Source organism: Lactuca virosa, chromosome 6, assembly GCF_052849685.1.
Source record: "Lactuca virosa cultivar CGN04683 chromosome 6, Lactuca_virosa_CGN04683_v6, whole genome shotgun sequence".
Taxonomy (NCBI): domain Eukaryota; kingdom Viridiplantae; phylum Streptophyta; class Magnoliopsida; order Asterales; family Asteraceae; genus Lactuca; species Lactuca virosa.
In genome coordinates this window covers 247,107,108-247,125,266 of record NC_136431.1, presented here as the reverse complement: position 1 = coordinate 247,125,266, position 18,159 = coordinate 247,107,108, and the positions used below count along the sequence as shown (strand labels likewise).

At 34.2% G+C, this 18,159-nt stretch overlaps 3 protein-coding genes across 5 annotated transcripts; 2 read left to right on the top strand and 1 right to left on the bottom strand.

Moving 5' to 3' along the window:
• Positions 1–1,502: 1,502 nt before the first annotated feature.
• LOC145119836 (putative ubiquitin-like-specific protease 2B) lies at positions 1,503–6,520 on the top strand. The gene is made up of 16 exons (XM_079055598.1): positions 1,503–1,950; positions 2,363–2,577; positions 2,658–2,745; positions 2,869–2,918; positions 3,007–3,210; positions 3,293–3,368; positions 3,489–3,600; positions 3,744–3,794; positions 3,921–4,052; positions 4,190–4,390; positions 4,463–4,518; positions 4,606–4,702; positions 4,777–4,867; positions 4,986–5,105; positions 5,341–5,736; positions 5,873–6,520. The coding sequence occupies exons 1-16, from the start codon at positions 1,830–1,832 to the stop codon at positions 6,380–6,382; spliced, it is 2,520 nt and encodes an 839-aa protein (XP_078911724.1). The 5' UTR covers positions 1,503–1,829; the 3' UTR covers positions 6,383–6,520.
• A 1,783-nt stretch (positions 6,521–8,303) lies between these two features.
• On the top strand, positions 8,304–11,401 carry LOC145121102 (O-fucosyltransferase family protein). The gene is made up of 10 exons (XM_079056878.1): positions 8,304–8,616; positions 8,950–9,012; positions 9,111–9,192; positions 9,304–9,374; positions 9,517–9,605; positions 9,704–9,907; positions 10,043–10,280; positions 10,456–10,683; positions 10,833–11,030; positions 11,123–11,401. Exons 1-10 carry the CDS (start codon positions 8,488–8,490, stop codon positions 11,327–11,329), a joined length of 1,509 nt encoding a protein of 502 aa, XP_078913004.1. The 5' UTR covers positions 8,304–8,487; the 3' UTR covers positions 11,330–11,401.
• On the bottom strand, positions 11,321–17,865 carry LOC145121100 (mechanosensitive ion channel protein 2, chloroplastic-like). 3 transcript variants are annotated; one of them, XM_079056877.1, is made up of 14 exons: positions 17,597–17,865; positions 16,465–16,612; positions 16,241–16,300; positions 15,922–16,076; positions 15,697–15,820; positions 15,381–15,475; positions 15,165–15,278; positions 14,965–15,025; positions 14,371–14,520; positions 14,170–14,280; positions 13,137–13,304; positions 12,948–13,061; positions 12,470–12,526; positions 11,321–12,243 (listed from the first exon to the last, which is right to left on the bottom strand). In XM_079056877.1, exons 2-14 carry the CDS (start codon positions 16,540–16,542, stop codon positions 11,620–11,622), a joined length of 1,911 nt encoding a protein of 636 aa, XP_078913003.1. In that variant the 5' UTR covers positions 16,543–16,612; positions 17,597–17,865; the 3' UTR covers positions 11,321–11,619. The 3 variants fall into 3 exon arrangements, with proteins under 3 accessions (XP_078913003.1, XP_078913002.1, XP_078913001.1); XM_079056876.1 differs by having other exon boundaries at positions 15,381–15,478; positions 16,465–16,632; positions 17,597–17,864; XM_079056875.1 differs by having other exon boundaries at positions 15,381–15,478; positions 17,597–17,864.
• Between the last annotated feature and the right edge of the window lie 294 nt (positions 17,866–18,159).

Genomic DNA, 18,159 nt, shown 5'->3' with positions numbered 1-18,159 from the left:
ATTGTTAAACAATAAAATATCATATCGTATTTATCTTTTTTATTATTTAAAATATTATATTTATAAAAAAAAACATTTATAACCGGTTATTATATTTTATCTACTATTAAATGGGTCATAGTACCCTTAAATATTAAGACCATTTTAAAATAAATAGAGTGGCCAAATTTATCATAATCCTTGAATCTATCATGTATGTATTTACATACATACTTTCATATTACACCTATATTCTACTTATTATCAAAATAGTTTTTATATTCAAGGTATTTTTTTTTTAAATTATGACTCTAAAATATAATAATTGATTTTAAATCACAGAAAATGATTTATAAGGATAACCATGTTTCAAAATCATTCAAAAAGCACAATTTAAATTTGATATGTTCAAAATATACCATCAAAATAAAAGCCTTTGTACAAAAAAACCATCAATCAACTATATAATTTGTTTTAATTTCACCTTAAGCTAATCGTAAATTACCGGTAAAAAATAATTAAAGAAAAAAAACAAGAGAAAATGATTCTGGAGGGTAACTAGGTTTTAAAATCGTTCAAAAAACACCACCAAATTGTAACTCTAATGGAAATCTTTATCATGTCTTTCTCTTATATGTTTGATTGGTTATGTGATTCGTTTTTTGAATATATAGGTGTAAGCTTTTGCTACGGGTAGTATAACAATCTTGAACAATACATTTTTTTAATATGCATGCTAATTTGTAATGTGACTACAATAGAGTCTTGATTAATATTTATGCATATTTGTAGTGTGGTGAACTCTACTTGTTTACATCTCGCCTAGCTACAGGTCATGACTAAACTGGAATGGATTGTAAACTATTATGCATCTTCACCGGAAATTATAAATCTCATTCCTTGAGCAATTTATGGACATTTATCCCATTGTTTTCACAAATTTCAGTCGTCCGTTCTTGAAGAAGCTCTAAATCGATTTTTAAAGGAGAGATATATCAACTAATGTCATGTCACTAATTATTATGTCATGACACCAATAATTAGATAAATCATCATTTAACCTACAAGAGGTGGTTGCCTGTGGGTAACCTTTGAAAAAAAACGTATAGTTTTGTTGGTGTTTTTTATATAAAAACCTTATTTGGATGGTGTTTTTTGAACAGATCAATTCGATAGTGTTTTTTGAACGATTTTAAAACATAGTTACCCTACAGAGTCATTTCCTCTTGTTTTTTTTTCCTTTAATTATTTTTTACCGAATACCATATGATGAAATTTGAACAAAGTATATAGTTCATTAGTGTTTTTTGTACAAAGATTTTACTTGGATGATGTTTTTTAAATAAATCAAACTTAAATGATGTTATTTGAACGATTTTGAAACATAATTACCCTTAAAAAGTTATTTTCCTTTAAATTGTTAAAAAATATTTAAATATATATATAATATTTTAACCAAATAAATTTTTTTTTATAAAGTGCATAGAAATTCACCATTTTTAGTTTTACCATTTAACCGGTCATTATCCCTGCCTTTTTCCCTTCTTTGCAGCTCGAACGGCACCACAAGACATTGCTCTCAATTTCACTTTCTTTGTGTTAGTTGCTCCGATCATCCTCTTTTCTAATTACCATCACACCTTCCGGGAAGATCAAATCCGATAACTCAGTTTCTTAAACCCCTATATTTCCCCCAATTCGCTTTATTATTGCTCCGTCATCAAGATTGTCGGAGAAAACCCTAATTTTGGTTGCCCACTTTTGGAAAATTCATTCATCCTTTCGCTTACTCTGAGAACTTTGGTGTATTTATAATGCGATATACAGTTTGAGATATGAATACTGATTGAATGACGAATTTCGAAGCTCTTGATTTGAAAGAAACCGATGTTCCTGAACCTGCTGTTAGAATCATGAGCAAGGTAGAAAACTTGAATGATACCGTTGACCAGTGTACATTCATGGAGACTAGTAAGTTCTCGCTTCTTAAATTCATATATGTTGGTGATCTTTGTGTTCTTGAACTTGATTCATGGCTTATTCGTGGTAGTATGTGTTACTTCCGCTTTTAACTAGAGATGCAATTTGACGTTTGAGCTCAAACAGATAGATTTTCAACTTTGGAATTCTATTATTGAATCTTTTTTCTTTGTGAAAAATATTATGTTAACTTTAGAAAAGAAAAAAAAAGACTGAAGGCATCGTTTGTGGTTTGCTTTATACAGAGACCCTGCTATTGTCTCATTTTTGTAAATATATGTTCCTGGTGGAGATTAATCATCGTCCATGTTTGTATTTCAATACAATCAACATTAAACTGTCAGCAAAGATGATCTTCTTGTGCTTGATTGGTACCTTATTCATATGATGTTACTATTTGCAGAACAATTCCCTGAACCCGATTTAGAAAAAATTGAAGATGAGGCAATGCCTGATTCAGTTGATGCTATTAGTGTTATCCAAGAACTTCCTGTATGTCAATCAGGATCTGGAATTAATTTATCTGGACCAGATGTTAATGCAGTCCCTGAAGCAGAGATTCTTGTATGCACTGCGTCAGCTTTACCTAGCAACTGCAACTTAAATTCATCAGAACCTGTACGTGTTAATGATTCATCTTTAAAATCCAAAACTCCATAAATGTTGAAGCTTGCTAACATAAACTGATCTGGCTGTAGGATGAGGCAGCTAATGTGGATCCACATGAACATGGAAATCTGTATCAGAGATCTTTGTCAGCTTCTTGTGGTATTGCTGAAGATGATGGTAATTGTTGTATCTTTTTACTTGAAAGTATCTTCGACCATGACAATTTTTTGGGCCCATATGTTACTGGTTTAATGAACCTTGATTTATCCATTTAAATGTTAAAAAATTCTTTTCTGTCAGGTGTTTTCTTCGGATCACCTTCAGATCATTGCACAGATGAGTTGGAAATGGTGAGCACTCTTTTGACTGATGTTTCAATTGTGGATTGTCTTGCACTTTTAGTATTCTTTTTTAATGATTCTTTTTCAATGATTACAGGACACCGAAGATTTAACAGTCATCTTCTATCCTGATCATATGGTGTATGGTGATAGTTATTGTACAGATTGTGTTTTAACTTTCACTAGCAGTTGCATCAAAATAGAGGGTTCAGGTTCAACTGTAGATGGAGATGACAAAATCTTTAAATTACAGTGGGATGTTCAGGATTTAGTTCATATCAAATCTCATTGGTATGAGCTGGTAAGCCCACATTGAGCTTTTAACATTATGTATCTCCTTATTCTTTAGGGTTTGGAATTATTGTACCTTGAATTTTATGCAGGTTGAGATGGCAATGGTGACAATTCATGTACTTACTGAAGATACAGTACAGCCTGAAAATGTTGAATGCACTTCAGGTTAGATAATCATTATTTTAGTTTTTTGTGAAAATGTTCTCATATTGTTTTACCTGTCCATTTTTCAATTAAAGAATAATTATACGTCTATTTTATGTGATTCCTCTTTTTGTAATTCAGGGGCTGAGTTGAAGTTTGCAATTATGGGCACCAACTGGTTTGGGAAACAAGAAGCAATCTCAACTTTAAATGTTGCATACAAAACTTTATGGAGCAGTATGCTTGAGTTAGAGTGAGTTTTTTGGCAACATCTTTGAATTTTCGGTTTTTATCCTTCGAATTATTATCAATCTTGATCTTTATTTCATTAAATCAGTCATTTATTTGAATCTTAAGTAAGTAACTTGGTATATTCATATGGGATTATTGTTGCAGGGACACTGTTCTTGGACAAATCAAAGCACCTTTTACAAAGTATTTTCCCAAGTAAGTGCAAAAAGATTTCTTTTGGCAAAGTTTCATATCAATTTTGATCCTTGTGTTAACTTTAACATCCCTTATGTTAAGTTAATAAAAATTACATGGATTTTATATTTCATTGGATGCTTGCAGCTTTGACCAGCCTTTTGAAGAAGTTATATATCCAAAAGGGGATGTTGATGCTGTTTCCATTAGTAAGAGAGATGTTGATTTGCTGCTACCAGACACTTTTGTCAATGACACTATCATTGACTTTTATGTCAAGTATGTTTATCTTACTTATATGATGGAATAAATTACTTTCATAACAATCCATATTACAAATATAAAAACATAAAATGTACATCAGACTAGAAGTCATTACATATGAAACTGTATTCTAAATTTCTAACTGATGACAGATACTTGAAGAACAAAATCAGGCCTGAAAAGAGACAGAGGTTTCATTTTTTCAATAGTTTTTTCTTCCGGAAGCTAGCTGACCCAGAAAAAGAACCTCTTGATGCCCTTGAAGGGAAAACAGCTTTTCAACGCGTAAGAAAGTGGACACGAAAAGTTAATCTTTTTGAGAAAGATTTTGTCTTTATTCCTGTAAATTACAAGTAAGTTGGAAATCAGTTTGCTTTCTAGACATTTCATTTGAACAGTTGACAATTTTGTCTGTTGTTTAACAGCTATCATTGGAGTCTTATTGTGATGTGTCATCTTGGGGAAGTCGCGACATACAAGGGTATATCTGTCATTTCTCTTTGACATCTTCATGTATATTATGAGGCATGGTTATCCCTTTTTTCTAATGTTATAATCTGGTTTATAGATGAAGAAGATGTCACTGAGTTGATGAAAGTGCCATGTGTTCTGCATATGGATCCTATCAGAGGTAGTCATACTGGCTTGAAAGGTCTTATGCAAAGGTAACATTTTTTTTTTATTATATAAACATTTTATTTTATTTTTAAATTATAAACCTTTAAATATGCCATTCTAGCTATCTGAAAGAAGAGTGGAAAGGGAGGCAGCAGGAGGCATCTGAAGATATATCTTCAAGATTCGATAATCTACGCTTTATTTCACTTGAGGTATGTATTATCTGGATAAATGATGCTCAAAAATATTTGAGAAATGGGAAAAAGAATGAGGGCAAAATTGTGAATTTGTATTAAATTCTAAAATCTGAATTTTGTGTTGTTTTTGCAGTTACCACAGCAGCCGAATTCATTCGACTGTGGTTTATTCTTGCTCCATTATGCAGAACTTTTCTTGGAGCAAGCCCCGATTAATTTTAATCCATTTAAAATCACAAAAAGTGTCCACTTTGTAAGTAAAAATGTTTGTTATTATTTATATTATTATTAAAATCAATGGTAAATTAGAAATTGAAACCTTTTTCAAGGTTTCATATCTTCGGATTTGGTCCCATAAACCTTGAAATAAGGACCAAAATTGAAAAAGGTTGTGTTTTTAGATTAAATGTCAGAACTCAGAAAGCACAGGGACCATTTATGTAAAAGTTAATAATATAAGTGAGCTGTTGTTTATGAATGTGACTCAGCTAAATACAGATTGGTTTCCACCTGCTGATGCATCCTTGAAAAGGGTGGTTATTCAGAGACTGGTGTATGATCTCCTACAACAACCTTATGATGAAGCTGAAGCTCCATCATCCATGGCTGCCAATAAAGCGACGACAGCTGTCAATTTCTTTGGAGAGATACACAGACACAACAGTCCTTCAAGAAATGGTCAAACTTCTCAAGCAGCAGATGCTGATGATGGAATTGAAATTTCACTGTTACCATCATTATCTATAACAAGTGATGTGGAAGTGGATCCCACCATATCTTCAAAACCCGGATTTGAACAAGGATCCTTTTTGGGCATGCGGTTTCCCTCTTTTAATGAGACAACATTTGATGGCTACAAAAATCCTCTTGTGCCACCAATCCAGGTATTTATAAATTATAAATTATAATTCCGTTTCAAAGGGTAAAATAGTCATTTAGACTCATCTCATTTTTATATAACCAAAATTGGTGTGTGTGTGTGTGTGTATGTGTGTGTGTGAATTGGTTTCTTGAATACAGGAAGATGTGGAAACCAGTGTTGGAGAATTTGTTTATGCTCCAACAGGAATCGGAATCGGAATTGGAATCGGACAAGACAACGGAATCGGAATCACACCCGAAGTCTCTGCTTTGCAGTATTCATCTCAAGACATTGAGCATCAAAACAAGTTTGAAACATCGCCGGAAACATCGATTTCTGGGTGTGAAGATTCATTGGAAATCATGAATGGGAGGAGCAATGGCAATGGAATTGATGAACAACAACTCAACTTCAAAGAGATAAGAGACGAACAAAGATTGCCATTGATGGATCCTGTCGAGATGCTCGATGGAAACATTGATGCCGATGCCGGTGCCGGTGGTCTTACTTTCTCTTTACATCACCGTCCTGAAATGGAAACGGAAACGGAAGCGAACGGATGTACTGGTTCCGGTGAGTCCTCTGGAATGGAATCGGATGAACAGCATCCTGCCAAAAGAATGCGGACAACGGAATCGTTTGTTGAAGGTGGGTCTGCTTGTAATTGAATCTAGTGTTAATTTGGGGTCTATTTTGGAAGAGTCGAGATATGTAGAAGCAATTAGAAAGCACATTCAAAACTCAAAACGCATATATTGTTACTTAGATTTGATATTCTATTTCATGGTGTCACTTTTATCTTGGAATGGTCTATTTGTTTGATTAAGAAATATAGATTGTTTAACGTGTTTTGATGATGAAAAATTAGTCTTTTCTCCCTCATGGAAATGGTAAACATGCTTTTACCTCCTGTTCCCAAGTTCAACTTAACTAGAGAAAAGAAATGAAATAGGTGGAAATGAGAAGAAAATAAAAGAAGTTGGTGTTCCCGAGTTTCATTAAAGGAAGTAAGTGGAGGGAAATGGAAGAACATTTTCTCTCCTAACTTTCCTTCTGACTAATGTGAAGCTGCTGCAGCAGTGAGTTAGTGGACCGGAAGGGAATGACTCCCTCCACCTTGAAACGTTTTGAAGGGTTGTTAATTATTATATCGATCGCGAAATCTAAAATAAATGGCTATCCCGACTAAAATACAATGTCCCTTGCTATGATTGAGTAGTTCTTCAAAGTCTTGTATCAAACTTTAAATTTATAACTTTTAAATGTAAAGCTCATGGAAGGTGACATATAATGGCCCATGAGTTGCATGAGTTTGTACCCAAAAATGACATCTATTTACATAATTCAAAATGATTTCCATATTGAATAAATAATAATAGAAGTACGAGTAGAGTAGGGTATGGTCTAGATGGCATGCTTTTGTCATGGTAAACACCACTCCTGGTGTATTGGCGGTGTATTGGTGTATGGCATGGCAAGTGTGGCAAAAGAACTCGGCTCCTCCATGCCGAGTCTCTCTTTTCTCTTTTCTTTCCTTCTTTTCTATTTTCTCTCTCCTTCCTCTCTTCTTGCCATATGTTTTTACCAAGAACCATTCCCATTTTATGACACCACTCCCTCGAGTCTAATTGTCTAATTAACATTGTCGTTCTCTGCATGATACCAAGGAGTTGGATCATGGAGCACCCGTAAAATGATGTGGCATGCAAAGCCATGTGTGAATACCATCACATAGTTGTAATTATGATGTGGAATAGTCAGCTTTACGGAGCTTTATGTGTGTGTGTGTGTGTATATATATATATATATATATATATATATATATATATATATAGAGAGAGAGAGAGAGAGAGAGAGAGAGAGAGAGAGACCATTTCCGGAGGCATGTGTGGAATGGTGTTGAGAGAGAGATATTGCAATACGACAAACATATTTACAATATAGTCCCCTAGACTATTGAGGGTTACACACTTTATCTCACATCTTACAAACGCTACGTCCTATTCTAGATGTCACATACAAACTATACGTCATATTCGATAGATGACACTTATTCTACCGATAACGACAAATACCAACAAATAAGATAATATACAAATTATAAAATACATTCTTCCACAACAAAAAAGACGCGTGTCTTCAATAATGTCTTCAATAATAATGACTTTATACGTCATTGCTTACGTCATTCCTCCCGCCGGAGGCGTGTGTGGAATGGTGTTGTGACGAGGTGGTCGGCCTCTTTGGCACCCTCACCCGTCGATCGTAACCACAAACCTTATGGTTATTTGCATAGACGTGATGTTAAAGATTGCGAAATGGTTGTTAGAGGAATATGTGTTTTCTGATTTGCATATGATTATTTTGTATATTCACCAAACAATAAATTTTGTTCCTGCTCTTGGTTGTTAAAAAAGAACTCGTGTATTACTAGAAGATTACTATAGACCGGATAAATAATCCAAAAAAAAAAAAAAAAAACTCATATATTACCAATTTCTTTCCTTCTTTTTTTTTTTGAAAAAATAATTTAAGTTTTACATAAACAACCTAAAAAACAAAACAACAATAAATTTAGGCATATGTTGGTTTTGCATCTGGTCGCTAATAAGACTGTAGTGTTGGTGTATGATTTGGATATTGGATCCAAACAGTGTGGACCAAGATTTCTCAAATTCATAACCCAAACGCTACTACAATCTGCTAGATTTTCTCGTCGATCTAAAGTTGATCGATTCGCAAATGCGCATTGCATCTGAATACCTTGCGGAAGATGAAGTTTCAGTACCTACAAACCCAGTCACAGAGAGCTGCTTTCGCTGGAATTTTTGTGATCCTTCTCCCCAATTTCTTACCTAATCTCTTTGATCCTTTGGGACGTGCTTATCCTTCAATGTTTTCGGTACAAATTCCATCTCTATTGATGTGCATATATGCTGCATCATTTCCATGATAACCTCAGACATTTCTTTTGGCCAAGCGGTGTTGTTCATCCATGATTAGGGTTTAGTTTTTATAGCGGAAATGTAAACTATGTGTTGTAGTGTTCTGGAACTAAATAGCTAAGATTTTAATTGAAATGATAGTGGTAATCAATATGTAGGCATCTTATATATTTGGAGGAAGTATATGACTTTAGAAGCGATCATCCTCAATTGGTTGCTTTGTTCTTTCTTCTCACCATTTAATTAGATTGATTCTTGCTGTGTTTTATAAAGGGGCTTTCTTATTGTAGGAATGGAATGCTCCAAGTCCTAAGCACATTCATTTATTAGAGGGTGCTTTACATCAACAAATTGTGAGTAGGTGCTAACTTCATCTTTTTACAAATGAAATTTATAATCAATTCACCTCAAAATTACCATATATGTAATCAAATACCTCCTCTATATCCAGTCTGAGAAACAACAATCTGATATCTGGTCTCCATTGGCTAACCAAGGGTGGAAGCCTTGTCTAGACTCTGCTACTGTCCCATGTAAGCTATATAAGTTCTGAGCCTCTTCAGTTTTTATCTTTCCATTTTTGCCCCTTAAGTGGTCTAATCAACTGTAATCATTCTTTAATCTAAATAACAATTTTTTTTAAGTCGATTCAGAGAAATCCCAGGGATATATTCAGGTGTTTCTAGATGGAGGATTGAACCAGCAAAGAATGGGGGTTAGTGCTCTTTTATCTCTTGAACTACATAAGAAACAAAAAAACTCAGTACATTCACAAAATTGATCATATGTTTAGGGAAAAATACAGAACTATTTTTGTTTATCTTGTATTTCTTCTCTAAAATTCTTTTTTCCAAAAGATTTGTGATGCAGTTGCTGTTGCTAAAATCTTAAACGCAACACTGGTAATCCCACACCTCGAAGTAAATCCTGTGTGGCAAGATTCAAGGTATATAAAACTCCACTATATTGGCTTCTTTTTCCTGTTTATTTAGGTCTCAACTCACAAAACTTATAAAAAAAAAAAAAAATGCATATTATGTGCAGTTCTTTCACGGATATATTTGATGTTGATCACTTTATTGATGTCTTGAAAAATGAAGTCTCCATAGTTAAAGAGGTTCCCAGCAAATACTCATGGAGCACAAGGGAGTATTATGGCACAGGCATACGACCTACTAGAATTAAAACAGCCCCTGTTCATGCTTCTGCTAATTGGTATTTGGAAAATGTTCTTCCAATGCTAAATAGGTTTGTAATGATCCTTCTTTTACCCGTCTGTTAGTTTGGTAAAATTACGATTCTGCCCTTATATACCACCACAGGGACTAAACCTGAAAAAGACGGGCGAAATTGATTTTTTTTTTAAATTTATATTTGTTTCAGTCATGGGATTGCTGCCATTGCTCCATTTTCACACCGTTTGGCATTCGATAACCTCCCTAAAGAGATCCAACTTCTTAGATGTAAAGTCAACTTTGAAGCATTAGTTTTTGTCCCCCACATCAGGACACTCGGGGACACCCTTCTTCAACGCCTTCGAACCTCTCCCACTACAAAAATCAAGGGCGAAAATGGAAATGGAAATGGAAAGTTTATTGTTTTACACCTCCGCTTTGACAAAGTATGTTTCCTTCTTTTTTACCCTTCTCTATCATGATATTTTAACATGAGACTGGACAAACTTTATACTAGGGTGTATATATATATATATATATATATATATATATATATATATATATATATATATATATATATTCGGAGGGTATTCACGTCTTTTGTGATTATTTATTGGACAGGATATGGCTTCGCATTCAGCTTGTGATTTTGGTGGTGGGAAAGCTGAGAAGTTGGCTCTTGCAAAGTATAGGCAAGTGATTTGGCAGGGAAGAGTGGTTAAGACTCAGTTTAGTAATGAGGAGTTGAGACATCAGGGAAGATGTCCATTGACTCCTGAAGAGATTGGATTGTCATTAAGAGCATTGGGATTCAATAATGATACACGCCTCTATCTTGCATCCCATAAGGTAATAAATAATCTTGAATACCTTTTTCACCCATGAAAAAGGTATTGGATTTTTTTATTATAACATCTTACTTTCATTTCTTTCGGTTACAGCATTATACTTTGGATTTTTATTTTTCTTATCAAGACATTTTACTTTTGTAAAAAAAGGTTTATGGTGGTGAAGCGAGGATCTCAACACTGAGGAAAATGTTTCCGCTTATGGAGGATAAAAAAAGCATTGCCTCTGAGAAAGAACGTGCTCAAGTGGAAGGAAAGGCGTCGCTATTAGCTGCAGTTGATTATTATGTCAGCATGCACACAGACATCTTCATCTCTGCTTCCCCAGGCAATATGCACAATGCAATGGTATGTTATAACACCATGTATTTTGTAAGTGTATTTTGAGTTGGTTAAAAACACATGATATGACATGAATGAATTTTGATTGTTTTCTTCAGCTAGGGTACCGAGCGTATAGGAACATGAAGACTATTAGACCCAACATGGTGCTACTGAGTCAGCTTTTTCTAAACGGAACCATGGAGTGGTCTGAGTTTCAGCAGGCTGTGGAAAACGGGCATAAGAACAGACAAGGCCAAATTAGGGTGAGAAAGGAGACACAATCCATATATACGTATCCCATCCCTGATTGCATGTGTCATTAATTAAGTCTCTGGTGTAAATTAACTTAACATGAATACAATGAAAAGAATTGGAGATGCAAACTTCACATTCAATTTTTCCTCTTACTAAGTTCTATCATATGTATAATCTATATGAATGAACTCCTTTCCTTTCTATTTTTTTACTTCCTATTCCTAACTGAGGAATTGGCAAACACATACATGCATGAAATTAATAAATGCAACAAACTTTTTATATAATAAATACAAGTAACGATGATGCAAGCCTACTAAAAACCAGCTCGTGTCACATCTCTAAACACATTCAGATGTCACCTCTTTTCTTGTTCATTTGATGATGTGGTACTGGTACCTGGACCCACGCTACCCGCATCATTTTTCTGGTCTTTGCTAGGCGGTGCACCACCCCCATTTAAACAGCTAGCCAATTCCTTCGACTCCGGTGATGATGATGATGGTGCAGGGGGTCCCATCTCATCCTCCTCAATAGGCAGCATCCTTTTGGAACCCTCTAAAGCCACACCTAACACAATATTATCTTCCAATGCTGACCTGGCCTTTTCAACCTCCTGTTTTGGACTATTACCACCACCTGACCCAATGGGACTGGGTCCCACGTTTGAGGGTTTTGGGTTGGGATCTGTGATTGGGTCTGGTATGATGGGTTTGGTGTCTTTTTCTTCGATGTTGGGGTTGGTGGTGGGTCCGGGTCGAGATGAAGGCTTGCTTTTATCTTCACCGTTGATCTTGTAAGATGGTTCGATCAGTAGGAATGGACGGTTTGCAGCAGCGGCTCGGTTATGACTGAAGATGTCGGAAATTGGGACGTCATCGTGGTCTGCATCACGGTAGATTCTTTGTACAGTGCGAATAGGTGTTGCCAGACGGGCACGGTGGTGGCTGATTACTCTTAGCAGATCCAGCATTATTGCTTCCTGTTATTAGATTTTATCATTCACCATCACAAGGGTAAAATAGTCATTTCACTCTCCCAGCTCCAAAAAAATTGAAACATACGATACGAGTCATATGCTTTATTTGGCAATTTGCATCAATCACTTGTAGACACAAGGGTAAGGTGGTCATTTTACCAAAAAATTAAAGTCTTTGTTCATACAGCATGTTATGGGGAAAAAAATAGAAGAAGAAAAAGGCGCTTACCTTGACACAAAGATATTCTTCAAAATGCGATGTTTTAACAAAGCAAGAAATCATAATCTGTCAAACAAAAACAAAGGCTAATGATTTTTAATCGTCTTGTTATGAATAAATGCAATATCTGAGAAATGAATGCTAATGAGATTGAGTGCACAGCACAGATTGTTATGGGTTTAAACTACGCCAAAAGGGGAATATTGCATTTAATTTGGGCATCCCAAAATCATTTATTTGTGTATTATAGCATCCTACTTTCATTTCATTATGTTACCCTCAAGACATTGTTCTTTGAAATCTTTTACCAACTATAGCGTTGTACTTGAAGCTTTTTTCTTTATTAAGACATTATACTTTGAAAAATCCATCCAATTGTTGCTATAATTGGGCATTTCAAAGCACAAGGCTGTAACTGGAGGAAATGAAAGTAGGTTGGTATTTCTTGCATTTAAACCTAGGGAGATGAGAAGTGATGGTCACTTACCAAAAGAGCCTGGTTTTCACGGTCAACATTATCCAAAAACACTCGCCTATGAAGCTTTTGCTGCTCCACTTGAGGATTTTTGGCCAAAACCTTGCGCATATCAGCCACAATGTTCTGCTCCCAAAATAAAATCATAATAAAACTATGTACCATATTGCAATTTACATTTTACAAAAAAATAGTACTCACGTTAATTTTATTGACATCCAAATGGCTGATAGCAAGGTGAGTCTTGATGCGCCAATGAGTTTTTTGGCTTAAATTTCTCACTACATTCACTGTAAATTGATGATTTGGGATATGAATGGCCTCACGATCATCACCTCTAATCACTGTTGGGGACCACCAACCCACATGCTATATAAACCCACAAAAAAAAATATGAACTGGATCATGATTCATGACACGCTTAATGGGCATTGGAAAGTTATATATGGGTGTTCCTTTTTGACTTGATACAGAAAGAACGACTTAACAAATAAAGTTACGAAAATGAGGCTTTCCTCATTAAGTCCCATTTTATTCCTTATTTATATTTGCCTTCCGTTTTCCAAACAACACTTAGGACATGTTTGGTATGATTCAATGTAATCAGAAAGTAAAGGCGTCAACAAAGTAATGGAATGAGTCATTACATTCCATTATTATGTTTCGGTGACTTAAGGAATGGAATGGGCCATTCAAACATGTTGTTTGATATGTACAATTATAAAAAAACATATTCTAATCAAATAAGGATATATTGCTAAATAAATTAATAAAAACATGTTTCACGTCGTTTGAAATATATAATGTGTTTCAATTAGTCCAAAAAAAAAAAGTTCATATATCACTTCAAAAATGAAATCTTATAATAGAATTATAATTGAAAAATATTGTTACTTTTTAAAAATAATTTTAAACTTTTTTTTATTTTTTTTTAAACATTATTGTTATTGAAGATTATATAAATAAAGTAAATCATACTTATAATATATCAGTCCCTTCCATCAAGGAATGAAAAATCAACCCAGAAAAAATCACATTCCGTAAGGCTCAATTCCATTCCTGTGTCAAACAAACAAGATTTTTTTTTTTTTTTTTTGCATTCCCTAGTAAGGCTCTATTCCGTTCCCTCTTAGCTTATTGCATATCAAACACTACCTTAATACAACAAAGAAGGAAACATGGCCTAAATCTCTGGTTTGTTTTTAATGGTATACAGGAAATACATGATACATACCTCAACTGTACCAGAGACTTCATACCCCTGGATTTTTGTTTGAATCCATTCATTTAGTACGAAAGGTCTTGTTGCGTGGATTATGACACTTGAAAGAAAATTAGTAAATATCTACATGAAAATTGAATTAAATAATCATTATCAGCAATGCGAGTCTTGAATAAAGTTTTAATTTAAAAAAAAAAGTCATTGTGGTTGTACCTCACGGCCTGCAAGTGTAAGCAATACAGTACCAAGACCTCCAGCTGTCACCCACTTCTGAGTGGAGAAACCGAGTAATTCCATGAATAATGAAATAGATGCAACCCACACTGCAGAATAAACAGCTTTTCCCGCAAATTCATAACCCATCTGTACATTAAAATGTAGAGAAAATAGAATAGTTATATCATGGTTTTAAATAAAAGAAAAAAGAAATAACTCTACTAATTCAAGAAATAGCAACGTACTTGCATTGATTTGTTTATTATAACATTCTACCTTCATTTCTTCCTATTACAACATTGTACTTTGATATATCTACCCAATTACAGCAATGTCATCTAAATAGAAAGCAATTTTCACTACTATAATTGGGAAGATTTCTCAATGTATAATGTCCTAATAAGAAAAAGATTGGAAGTATAATGCTATATTGGGTAAATTTATCAAAGTACAATGCCTTAAGAAAACGAATAAATGAAAGTAGGATTCTGTATTTCTTGCATTTAGCCCCTATTTTATAAAGCAAAACAAAAGTTCATATGGTACAACAGTTCCAATGAATTCAGATATACTAGAGTCATGGAGACATACATTTCTTGCGTCACTAGGATCTTTATTCTCCGCAAAGAATTTTTGTGTTTGTTGTATTAAGCTGCCAAAACAAAAGAAGGCATCATCTAAACATCAAAAGTTGACATGGAAAACAAAAAATAGATAGGAGTTTTTCATTTTATTAAGAAAAAGAAATCTAGATATCAATAATCAAAAGCTCATTCCATTCCAACTGTTACCTTGATAAGCAGTATGCAAATGCCAATACTGTTGATAATGAACGTACAAAATTCAAAAGCCTTTGTTTCACAGCTTGGCTTGATGCAGAAGGTAGGATAACTGGTTCCAGGATTCTGTGAAGATCAATTACTGTTAAAAAAAAATACTGTATATGGAATAAAAAAAAATTAAAAAGATGTAGCTACTAAAAGTTTCTAGAAGGATGTTAGTTTCACCTGCATATAAGTACTGCACCACCCCACAGCAACAAAGGTTGAACATACGATGTCATCACTTGATATTCTTTACTCTTGTTCCAACTATTATCACTCTTCTGTATCAAGTAATCACAATATCAGACTATTAGCCACTTAGGGCATAACAAAACAAGTTGTACTGTGTTTAACATGCATTGTACTAGAACTGAGACTGATGTCAATGGGACAAAAATTGCAAGGTAAAACAAGGTGGGATAGGAACTCGCTCCCAATCTCTTGTCTATGCAAAAGACATAAATGCCCTTCTCATCCCATCATTAAGAAGAACATATACCTGCAGAAAAAGGATCCTGCAGACACGCATTAGAGGTCCAAGACCCCATGCAGCAAAAGCAATAACTCCAACAGCTGGAATCAATTGCACTACAAGAGATCGGCCATGAAAAGCTTCATATGACCTGCATTTGATGCAAAAAAATTCATACATGTAACACCAGAGAGTTAATCAAATATTTCAGGAACTAGATTTTGGAAACATAAAGTGAAAAAAAAAAATCACCTTGTTAATACTGTAGCAGCTGTTTTTAATAAAGGAATCTGGTTTCCGCCATTTGGTGAGAAAAGAGATCGACAAACTAAAATGTTACACCTAGTTGGTGTTGGTTTTATTGACTTCCGTAAGGTTAAAAGATGTACACTCCAAGCCTCTTGTAGCTGCATATGCAACAGACTTAATCATGAACAATATATCAAAATAAATGTCATCTTTGAAACTTTGACAAGACATTAGTTTAGACGAAGTGTTTGACTGTTAGTCAAATATCTAAAATACACCTGAACAATTACAAACTTGAGCACTGATAACATAAGTAACATACCGAGGTATGGGACGAAATACCAGCAGCAAAAATTTGAGTGTGTCCCTTATATCTCTTCCCCTGGAGGAAAATAAAAAGAAAAAGAAAAGGGTTAAAGAAGATGAACTGTGTGAAACTGGAATCTTGGAAGTTTTCTAGTTTGTTATTAATGTTTGGACATCAACTAATCGGTTATGAGCAAAAGATAAGCAATGATCTATGGATAAAAGTATAAAACCATGCACCTTAGGTCGGCTGTTATATACAGAACTTCTATTGATCCCCAATTCCCGAGAAAACAGCAAAGAACCAGTTGTAGCCATTATTGAGAGATTGAAGACACAAAAAGAAATGAAATATCCTAGAAAGCAAGACGGAATGTAGACTTAGATCCTGCACAAGAAATATGGGTTCTGCATATATCAGAACAATGTCAAAGCCACCAAGAAGTTAAACTCTAAATTGAGCTCTATAAAGTAATATACCAAATTGAACATTGACAAAACCCCTGATACTAATGGAATACTGTATAATACATGTAAATTAGCAGGTAACAGGTGCATTTGTTTGGGAAAATATTTCCTATCAAGTGAACATTTGACTTTAGGAAAACTGAATACTCCTTAACTTGAAAATGTCACTTCTGCTATTTTTCAGATGTAAAATTTGGTATAGATTTAAATATAAAAGGTATTACCAACATTACTACATGTGCAGTATTTGTTTGTAAAATCAGATAAGTCTAACACAATTAGCAATTTCTATTAGTGTTTGCTCTTTTACCATTAGATATCACTCTGAACTAACAGCCAAACTAGTAAAAGCCAAAGATAAAGGTATAAAACTTGATAACGAAGCAAAAAAGAGTAGTACAATTTCCATTTCAAGTTGAGGAATGAAGAGTAACCATTCAGCATTCAAATTGAAGACCTTAGCTCTTCCTTCAGAACATATACAGTATCATCAACAGCAACACATTTACAGTCACTCGACAAATCAAGATACATAGTTCAATATCTTTCCAAAAAAAAATATACATAGTTCAATATATCGTCATCACACTATGAAATGTCAAACAAAGGGATTGATAAATAAATCAAAAACCTAAAACACAAATAAGAATTTGCATATCTGTAACAGTTATAATATTAATCATTAACAATCCACAAAAAACTAGACTAGTGCATCCAAAATTGTTAGAGTATTACAGATAACAATACATTTATCTATAACAATTATCACTTCCATAAAACGAGACATGATACAGTGAATTGATAAAATTGAGCTCTATAAACTATGCACAACAAATCAAAAGAATGAACAAAAACGAATATGAACGTTAATCGATAAATTCGTCAAATTGAACAAATAATTCACCTGATCACCAACACTAAGTGAGATCTGAGCGAGATTTCGACGAATTAATTGTATAACAAAACTTTCCGGTGGACTTGTCGACGGCGGAGCTTCGATGAAAGAGAAGAGAGCAAATTCCGATAACTTGCGCCGTTAAGAAACTGACTACTGTTTTGGATAAATGCGTTGTATGGTTGAGTGACGTGGCGGAAAGGGAGAGGGTGGTATCAGCTAACGTGCGCAGTATGTACTCATTTTGATCCTCTTTTCACCGAGTCGCAGAAAATTGGCCACACAAATAGTGGAAAAATTAATACATTTAAATAAACGTGTGGAATTACTTGGTCGGCGTTTTGGGCGGGTATCACCCGACCCAAACCTTCCCAAAAACGTGAATATCCTATAAAATGGATTTGCATAATTCAGTTCGAAGTTCGAACAGATAATACATGGAGTAGATTTCCTTTAAAAGTTCATATTTTTGTAAGAAATAAAAAAACTAGATAAGAACCTTTACATTAGATTAAGATGAGTAAATTTATTATTCATGTTCCAAAATTTAAACAAAAATAGTTATAATTTTC

Excerpts from the sequence above, each read along its gene's own strand:
- LOC145119836 (XM_079055598.1), top strand. The coding sequence starts at position 1,830 with ATGACGAATTTCGAAGCTCTTGATTTGAAAGAAACCGATGTTCCTGAA. Across the intron at positions 4,391-4,462 it reads TTTATTCCTGTAAATTACAA|CTATCATTGGAGTCTTATTG; the intron begins GTAAGTTGGAAA and ends GTTGTTTAACAG. Across the intron at positions 5,737-5,872 it reads CTCTTGTGCCACCAATCCAG|GAAGATGTGGAAACCAGTGT; the intron begins GTATTTATAAAT and ends TCTTGAATACAG.
- LOC145121102 (XM_079056878.1), top strand. The coding sequence starts at position 8,488 with ATGAAGTTTCAGTACCTACAAACCCAGTCACAGAGAGCTGCTTTCGCT. Across the intron at positions 9,013-9,110 it reads GTGCTTTACATCAACAAATT|TCTGAGAAACAACAATCTGA; the intron begins GTGAGTAGGTGC and ends CTCTATATCCAG. Across the intron at positions 9,606-9,703 it reads CCTGTGTGGCAAGATTCAAG|TTCTTTCACGGATATATTTG; the intron begins GTATATAAAACT and ends TATTATGTGCAG.
- LOC145121100 (XM_079056876.1), bottom strand. The coding sequence starts at position 16,542 with ATGGCTACAACTGGTTCTTTGCTGTTTTCTCGGGAATTGGGGATCAAT. Across the intron at positions 15,279-15,380 it reads GGTGCAGTACTTATATGCAG|AATCCTGGAACCAGTTATCC; the intron begins GTGAAACTAACA and ends TGATCTTCACAG. Across the intron at positions 12,527-12,947 it reads GTGAAAACCAGGCTCTTTTG|ATTATGATTTCTTGCTTTGT; the intron begins GTAAGTGACCAT and ends TTTGTTTGACAG.